Here is a 9482-nt window from a genome sequence, read left to right as displayed (position 1 = left end):
CACATGCGCACTTTCGCCTGCGTTCTCAAATCGCCGAAAAATTGTCCATTGCGCCTTTAACTTAACGTATAGATTACTCATGTAAAGTAAAATATCCATCCATTTTCTACCGCTTGTTCAAATAAATTGTATAAAAATACAACTAAAGTAAAGTATTTCAGACAGATTTGGAGAACTATTAAAGGGTCAAAAGTAATTATCTTAAAAAAAAATAACCCCTCAGTCTTCAGGTGGTCTCAAACTGTAAAGAAAAGTACTTTTTAGTCCGATACCGGTTGAGATGTACTTTATTAATTCCACGTGAGGGGCCCGGCTCCAGATCTTTGTGCTGGGCTTGGTCAGGACTAAAGTAGCAGGAGGATTCTTACATATTGTGCATGTTTTTGGATTGATGGGGGGAATCACAGACACAGGGAGAAACATGCAAACTGCACAGCAATATCATTTTTTTAAATATATTTTCACTCATGTACTGTACTTTTACTTTTGCATTTACTTCCCCAACTGAAAAAGCCTCGACAACTTCCATGGCATCTGCTAACCACTCTCCCACACGTTGGCGCGCCCCAACGATGACAGTGTTAAAAAGCCACCCAAAGCACAGACATCTCCAGGGGCCAAACGTCCTTTATTCATGCAAACGCTGTCACAGACAAAAACAGCTATAGGACTCTGGGCTGTTCAGGCTGCTACACGCTCAATTATTCATCAAGCAGAGAAGTTGCTTTGATCTGAGGGCATCATTTCTCACCGCTTTGTGTTTTTCCTCATTGACTTGTAATTCACCACCAAATGAAGCTGGATTCAACAAAGCTCTCAAGGCCACGACTATTAATTTGTACAAACTTCCATTATTTACTGTCCGTGCTAAATTAAGCATTCATAACGCCTTAATATCCAGTGAGCCACGCTTGCCCCGCTGTTTGGGAGCAAGATTTTCCTCCACAGCACTTGGAAAAGCTATAATTCATTTTTGAGACTTTTTTAAAAGAAAATGATGCTCTTAGTTTTGCCACGTTGTGAACATTAGCACTGCTCTGTCACTTTGCTCTAATTTGATGAGACGTCCTGCTTCAGAAGACAACATCATTTGTCTTTGTCACTCAACACTTGCATCACTTCTACCTTTTCAACTGGGGGCCTGGAATGGAATTGATTTCTTTATTTGTTTTAACTTGACTCATACTCATAACAGTCTAAGCAGCTTAATACCGTATTTCTGGATTATTAGTCGCTCCAGGCTTCAATATAAGTCGCACCAACCAAAAAATGCATAAAAGAGAAGAAAAAAACATGTATTAGTCGCACTGGAGTATAAGTCACATTTTTGGGGAAATTTATTTGATAAAATCCAAGACAGAGAACAGACATTTCATCTTGAAATGCAATTTAAAATAGTAACAGATGAGAGAACATGGTGAATAGGTGTACGTATGCTAACGCTAACACCTTCAGCTACAGGACGTATGCTAACGTAACACCTTCAGCTACATGAGGCACAGACAGAACTGTGGTAAGTGTCTGGTATGTTAACGTAACATATTAACAGTTATTCAGATAACTATAGCATAAAGAACATGCTAACAAGTTTACCAAAGCATCAGTATTACTCCAAATCACTAAATCCATTGAATTCTTCTTCCTCTGTGTCACTTCTAAACAACTCCACAAACTCCGGAGGTAGAGGAAGTGCATATTCTTCTTCTGCGTTGTCATGTGAAATACGGTTGCCAGTGTGAAAAGAACAAATAATATCACATATAAATTGCACCCCGGCCAAAACTATGTAAAAAGGCGCGAGTTATAATCTGGAAAATACGGTATATAGATGTGAATTGTAAAATGTGAGTGAATGAACAGGAATAAAGCTAAATATGTTTTTGACGCTGGAACAATTTTTACAACACGGTAAAAAGCTAAATTCCTCCTTTAAGCCACTTCCACTGCAGGGCCGTGGGTTTGCTTCCCCGCCTTGACCATTTGCCAAATGTCTCTACCCGCTCTCTCCTCATTTCACCATACAACATGCTGTCTAATAAAGCCTTCGATACAGAAACATTTTTGTCACTCATAGGAAGATATAGACCTCTGTCCACCTTCAGAAATTCTTCTTTTTTGAATATTTTCACCCTATTTTTCTCATTTCCTGGGTCAATAATTGTATTCGCATGTTCCTACTGTCCATCACCAGTCCAAAAGCCTGACAGCAACTATTGATTTACAACCCAACCACTTTATATGAACTGAAATTATGAAATTCTCACTGGAGCATGGTGCATTTCCACTCCACCTGTGACACGGCAAGAAAGGCAAACCATTGTACGATCGGTTTGGTGCTTTCTCTCCTATCTAAACAAATACAAGATTTCTATTTCCCATTCCATCATGCTCCTTTATATGAGATGCCCTTAGCTGTCATGATCAATCTCACCTTTGAGACTTGTGTGTTGTCTCGTCCGTTTGAGAGAAAGAAAAATTGGATGGCTCCACTTCACACCCTCTTGCTCTGACGGTCGCTTCCAGGATGCGGTGAGACAAAAGACAGACAGAGATATCGCTTTCATAACTCGAACACTGCACTTTTTGCCCCATCTTATCCTTGCTGCAACAATAGGGCAACATGTTCATGATAATAGTTATAGTAAAATGGCGGCTTCAAGTGGCGTTTAGGCTTGATAAGATTTTTGAAGTGATGGTAACATAATTTAAGTACAAAAGGCGAAGAGGTGGATCCTGGACTTTGGCTTGTGCTTCTAACAGTTCTGTCTTGGTTCTGTGAGTGTTATTTTAGAACCAGAAGTATTGTATTGGCTAATGGGCAAATCAACAGCCTCATCGCTGAAAGGCATGATAGTGATGGTAAGATGACATGATAAGTTAACCTTTATTTGTCCCACAATGGGGGGAAAATCTTAAATATAATCATGTTGTGCATGTTATTTTAGTGAAATGTGTTGTCTAACCTGTCATAAGCACTTAAAATCTAATATGCAAGACGATAGAGCAAGTAGAGCAAAAAACATAAGGCTACAAAACTAAATAAGTGGCACTAATCTAGGTTCTGTACAGTGCAGCTTATGGATAAGACTAACACCAATTGGCTTCAGTGTGCACTGCACCAGTGATGATTTACATTATGTTATAATACAATGTTTTTCATCTGTTTATTTACTTAAGTATAAACCTTTATTTAGGTAAAAAGGTAAAAAACCCAAAGACGGATCTGGGCCCTTGTGAACATTGCAGCACATCATCATAAAAAAACATTTACACACTAAACAAGAGACATTTAATAAAGATTAAAGCAGAACTACATTTGAAAGCACAGAACAAGCATTACGAATTAGTTTAATTTGTCACACCCGCACCCGCCAATATTGGCTCACGATTTTACACTGGTCCATTTTGATTAGATAAATGGCTCCATATTTTATCTATTTCAATAAACTATGAATTCTTGCATGCATGGAGACAGACCATTGCTGTTGCCGTCCCAAAGGGAAAAACCCTAATGACACAACCACTGCATTTGAAGCCCTACATCTACTGCCACCGTTCAATAACCAATTTATCATTTTCCATTATGCAGACAAGATTGTACAGTCTCCGCCGCCCACACACTAAAGCGCCGTGGACATTTAAGCTTCTCTGACAACACAGGAACTCTATAAATCTCTAATGCATATCCAATGAGCGGCTCTCCAGCGGCGCGCCTCATACGACCGTCCAAACGCATTGATGTCTTTGTATGCCGTTCACATCGTTCGTCCCCCACGGTCGTCATTGTCTTCTATTTGTCTAACATGATGGGATATGCTAATCAGGACGGCCGAGATAATTCCTGCACTCGCTATAACACAAGTTGCGAAATACAACTGTAGCCCCTTTAATTGAGTGTTCCCTTGGTAACACAGAAAGGATGCAAGTGAATCGGATAAACAAGTTTCAAGCCTTTTGTATTGACACTGACACTTTTATGTGAAGTGGGCAACTTATCTTCACTTCTTCTTTCATTTACTACTATGTTGGATCGCAAAATTAGGAATTTAAACCATAATTTAACCATTTCATTAAACTTCAGATACAACTGCAACATTACAAGGCTTTTCAATACAAAGAAATGATAAATTAAACATAAGCCAAAGATATTTTTTAGGGTGGAGTGTAAATTTGTTTAATTCATTCATTAATTTTCTACCGCTTATTCCTGTTAGGGGTCACGGTTAACGTTATTATGTAATACATTATGCAGTCACTATTAGTTCTTGTAGTTCTTTTTTATTATTATTATTCAGCAAGTCATTCAAAGTTTGTTGTGTAGATAATCTTTTGATTCTTGCTGTTATTTTGGGTATTCCGTCGTTTTCTTCGTCTTCTTCATTGGTGTTTTATGGCGTCTGGTATCCAAATGTTGTTGTTGTTGTTGTTGTTGTTGTTTTATGGCGGTTGGCATCCAAGTGTTGCATTATCGCCAAATGTGTTGTTTTCCCCATCACTTAGAGTGGCAAAATGTTGATGTTCTAGAATGTTGGCGCTGTGTAGCATCATCGTCATGGCAACTGTACAGATTATGGCCATGCATTACAGTCACTTGCAATGGCTTCTTACACATACACATATTTTGTAAAGAATAAAATTTCAAGAATAAAGTAGATAGCGGTAAATGCACCTTTACAGTTGGCTGCCAGTCACCGACGACAACGACGACAACGACAACGACGACGACGACGACGACATGCCATTGCACAGCATCTAGTTGTGTTAAGCATTTAAATACCAAAGGGTAGCCAGTTCGAATCTTCTCTTTTTTCTGTCCTTGCCGGATATAATTACACCCTGATTGTGCACTCCAAGTATAGTATTGTGGTTGATTGAGACAGGAAAGGCATCTGGCTTTGAAATTTTTTTAGCCAGATGCCTTTCCTGTCTTGTGAGCGATAACAGTTGGAGTATGTTCAGTTAGAACATAGGCATTTGTCCACTTGCGAACGAATCAGGCCAACTTGACAATTTTCATAATGTTTAATCTGTGCTTTATATAAAATAACAAAACTGAATATGTAATCAACTAATTATACAATGCTTCATTAGTGTAGTGGGGTGGTGTCAAGTGCCACTGCATTTTATCCAATCAGCTGTAGGGGGCGCACCATTAAATGGGTCCGCTTTCCCTTACCTGACCTGTCCCCTCTCTGACGTCACATCCGCCGTGCAGCGCTCGGCCGCAGTTAGGCAAAATGGTTGGAAGTTGAGAGAAATGCGTCGCGTTGGAGCGTCAAGCCTGCGTCGTAGGGCGTAAAGCCAGCAACCATCAACAACTATGCTCTGTGGGTAAGCGTGATCGGCATAATTAATAACTGTAACTTGGGTGCGGTGCAGAGGTTTAAATGTTATTATTTTAGAGGGCCGATGCTGGGCCGACAGCACCGTACAGCTGGACGGAGTCAGGCGTTCAGAGTCTACGGTGTGGCTGTCGGGGGTGTCTGGGTCTCTGGTAGGTGTGCTGTCATTGCCCCACTGAAATATGACACCTCTGCTGTTATGCGGAAATGTAATGTATTGTATTGTTTGTAATGTGCTTGTATCTATATTCAGAGTTCCGACGGCGCCGCCGCCTCCCCTTTTTCTGAGGACCGTGTTACGGACAATCACCGCTGTTTAGACATTCACTGTGGCTGCAGTTGGACAAGCTCCTTCTGGACAAAGGGAAATCTGATTGGACGATGACGGACAAAGTGATAAACTTTAACATGAAACGAAAGCCCAACTTTTGGAACAGGGTTGAACGAGACAGCATATTGAACTTCTGTGGAACTGAAGCGACATAACTAATTTAAATTACTAAGATAAGATAAGATATGCCTTTATTGTCCACACATGGGGAAATTTTGGTGTTACAACGCAGGTAGATACAGGGGGAAAGGAATCTGTCCATTTTTGCGGCTATTGTAGCTTTAAATAAATTGTCTAGTTAATCTATTGCCTCTGTCCATCGATTTTACTTATCTGTGCGCCTTATTTTAGCCTTTGTCTATTTTAAGTCCTGAGCCTTCTCTCAGGTGGCGTTGTTAGTTTCTTTTAATTATATTTTTAATTAAAATTGTCCTACGGAGACCACGTCATGCCACATTAGCAATGCTAACTGACAGAAGTAATAACAGGTACAAAGTACGAAATTATTACTGCTATCTTATATGCACATAAACAACTAATAAATATATTTATTGTTCACTGTGACGTCAAAAATTTAATTTTGAGGATTTTAGAAATGGCAAAAGTGCTCTTGACCGAACTCTTTGTGGCCTGGGCTGTGAGGCTGCTGTACAGCAGAGTGGCCACTACTCAATTTGGATCATGGGCAGAGGGGGCGTGCCTTATCAAGTTAACATAATACATCCATGATGCACCTCCAGATAACATTTTCTCAAGAAAAACTTGAAAATAAGGAAATCTTTTCATTTCTAGTAAAAATGGGTCCTGGTGGAGTATCTTAGGTGGCCCGAAACATGCCAAAATAAATGACCACAAGGAGGTGCTGAAACCACCTGAATACAAGGGGCTTACAAGATTATTCTGACTAGTGTGCTCCCTGATCAAAAAAAAAAAGGAGTAAGCAAATAATTTATTTGTTTTTAATTAATTTCAAAAATATCTGTAACCTTGTGATTGAGACCGTTCCCTTGGCAACAAGCCGAGTGCGAGTGACTGCGTAAAGCATGGCCATATTCTGTACTTTGGCCATGATAATGATGTCACAAAACGCCAACATTCCACCACAAGACATGAATGAAGCAACTTTGATGACGGATCCTGAGAAAAAGACCGAGGAATACCAAAAAATGTACACCTGTACAAGAGGTTTAAACTGAAGATTGAAAAAATATATATATACAAAATATGATAAACTGTTGAAAATGACAGAGATAAAAGTACTATTTGATCCAGGTAAAGTTAGAAGGACAGAGACGGGAATCCTGTTAAAGTCAAAGGTCCAGCGCAGCTGTGGTGGAGCTTTCTTCTCTATCTTTACCTCTCTATCATCCCCCTCCACAGTCTCATCTCTGATTGGATTTGGCACAGGTCTTTTCGCCTCACTCCTGTTGGGCGCCATGCTGCTGTTCCTCCAGAAAATCCCTGTGCCGCGCTGTGCTGAGATTACAGTGTGTGCGGCCTGTGTCTCTGGCTTTGGAATGGGCCTCTCAAAGACCTTACGAGCTAATGGTGCTGTGATGGTGCCCTCCCTCTGCTCATCCCATGGCAGGAACCTGATCTCTTTGCTCCTATTTACGGTCCTAGTATCTGGTCCGATCACTAACACTCTACACAACACTGAACTGGTCTCCTCAAGCCTCCTTTGCTCTGCTGAGCTTGCATCCAATCAGACTCAAAAGATGCTTGAAAAGGTCTTCTCTCCTCTTACGGCGGTGTATGATAGTCTGCAGGAGATCGGCAATAATGCCCTTGAAACTGCTCGTAGAATCCAGAACCTGGTCAATACTCTGACCGACACTGTGCACCAAATTGCCCGGACTATAAAGAACCAGCTACACTTTCTTGCGGACATCGGAAATATCTGTAATAGGGAGATGTTGTCCCCCTACAGGAAGTGCAGGAAGCTGTTCTTGGACGGGAAGGAAAACTGTGATAATCTCCTTGGAGTTTTTGACTTCTTATGTAATATTGTGACCGGCTTCATGCCCCTCTGTGACCTGGCCAAAATTGGAGCAGTGTTCTGCGTCATCCCGTCCTTCGTGGCTCAGCAACTGAAGGAACATATTGCAGATCCGGTGGTGGCTGCTTTTGAGCGGCTGGAGGAGGAGTTTGCTTTCAACCTTAACGTCTCAGAGACCTCTGCCCTGGTGATGAACAGCAGCCAATCTCTACAAGAAGCGGCACAAAATATCCTGGAAGAAGTGACATCAGAGCTGCACTGGCTGGACATGTTTAGTCAGCCCCTGAGCTACACCACACTCCTGCTTCTAGTGTGGGCCTACTTCTCGGCGGCTCATTACCGGCACAAGTACCTTCAAGATCTTGACTTTGACAACATTTACATCAATAGCGCTTTCAAAGAACTGGATTATGATGTGACCTCAAGGGGCGGGGCGTCAATTCTGCCTATCACTGCACAAGAATCCAAGATCTACATCAGTCCATTTTCCTACAGACTGTCCAATCGGGAGAAACGTGCCGTGCTGATGGGCGTGGTTTCTTGGCTGAGACACGTGGTGATTAGTGGCATCTTGGTGGCACTGGACTACTTGATTTTCTGGGTCCTAGACCAGGTTCAGCACCAGTCCACATCGGACATCATAGCACGTGCTCCGACGATGGTCCAGGTTTCAGTGAATGGATCTGGTTTCGCCGCAGACATTTACAGAGACTTGGTCCACTCCTTCCAGATCCTCCAGAACCACAATATAACAGTTTTCAGTCGGGCCTGCGTCGTCCATCCACGTGAGCCAGACTTTGATACCTTGGTCCAAATCGGGTTCCTTTTGGGTCTGTTTTTTCTACTTGCAGTTTGTGGAGGCTTCGCCCCGAGAACAAGAAAAGTCATCTGCTCCTTGTTCTATCCTGAACGAGAGCATGAGCGTCTTTGTCATCTCCGGGACAAAATCTTCGAGCAGCGTGTTTGGGAGAAAAAAGCTCTTCGAACAGCCTTTTTCAGAAAACTGCCTTTCAGATCTAGAGAGCCAGGACGGATCCAGGGTCTTCTGGTCCGTATTCCTGGAGTATCCAGACTCTTGCAAAAACTGTCTCGGAAAAAAATCTCTTGCGTGTCGTGTTGCGAGATTGTAAATCCAGAGTTGGCTGAGCACTGTGCCACTCCCAACTGCAACGCTGTGTATTGTGGTGTGTGCTTGCTGCTCTGGGAGGCCTCGTGTTTGAGGTGTGAGGAACCTCTGACCTCTCTGGATGACCTCAGTGACCTTGAGCTTGGATCCAGTGACGATGAGGATTCTGGATCAGAACTAAACCTGGACGAGACTAGTTCAATTCAGGACTATGATGAAAAAGAGGGTCGCATTACGCAGTCACTTAACAACAAAAATTGACTACGTAATGCATGGCCATATCCTGTACCGTTGCCAAGACAATGATATCATGAAGCACCAACATTCTGCCACTCTAAGATATAGGGTAAAATCGCAAATACTTGGATACCAGCCGCCATAAAACACCCAAAGAAGAAGAAGACGGAGGAATACCAAAAGCGGTCTGCAGCCAACTGAAAACATTCATTTTCCGCAACTTACTGTAGCTTAACTTCCGTTTAACTTCTTCTATGGTGTTTTATGGTGGTTGGTAGGCATAAAGTGTTACATTACCGCTACCTACTGTAGTCACATACTTCAAAGTATGCGTTTTACGCTATAACGTTTTTTAAAAAAAGAGAGCGAGAAAGAGGGGGGAGAGAAAGAGGAGAATGATAGAGAAAGAGCTCCACACAACTCAATCAATCCAAAATTGGAGCTAAT

The 9482-nt window shown here is 41.8% G+C and overlaps 1 protein-coding gene across 1 annotated transcript; it reads left to right on the top strand.

The window, feature by feature from the left end:
* Window positions 1-7056: 7056 nt before the first annotated feature.
* On the top strand, window positions 7057-9059 carry dcst2 (DC-STAMP domain containing 2). Its single transcript, XM_072433860.1, has one exon. The coding sequence runs from the start codon at window positions 7110-7112 to the stop codon at window positions 9057-9059; it is 1950 nt and encodes a 649-aa protein (XP_072289961.1). The 5' UTR covers window positions 7057-7109.
* The last annotated feature ends 423 nt before the right edge of the window (window positions 9060-9482 follow it).

Source organism: Eucyclogobius newberryi, unplaced genomic scaffold, assembly GCF_026437365.1.
Source record: "Eucyclogobius newberryi isolate DKJ021-1_F unplaced genomic scaffold, fEucNew1.0.hap1 SCAF_6, whole genome shotgun sequence".
Classification (NCBI taxonomy): Eukaryota; Metazoa; Chordata; class Actinopteri; order Gobiiformes; family Gobiidae; genus Eucyclogobius; species Eucyclogobius newberryi.
This window is presented reverse-complemented; position numbering and strand designations above follow the sequence as displayed.

Excerpts from the sequence above, each read along its gene's own strand:
- dcst2 (XM_072433860.1), top strand. The coding sequence starts at position 7,110 with ATGCTGCTGTTCCTCCAGAAAATCCCTGTGCCGCGCTGTGCTGAGATT.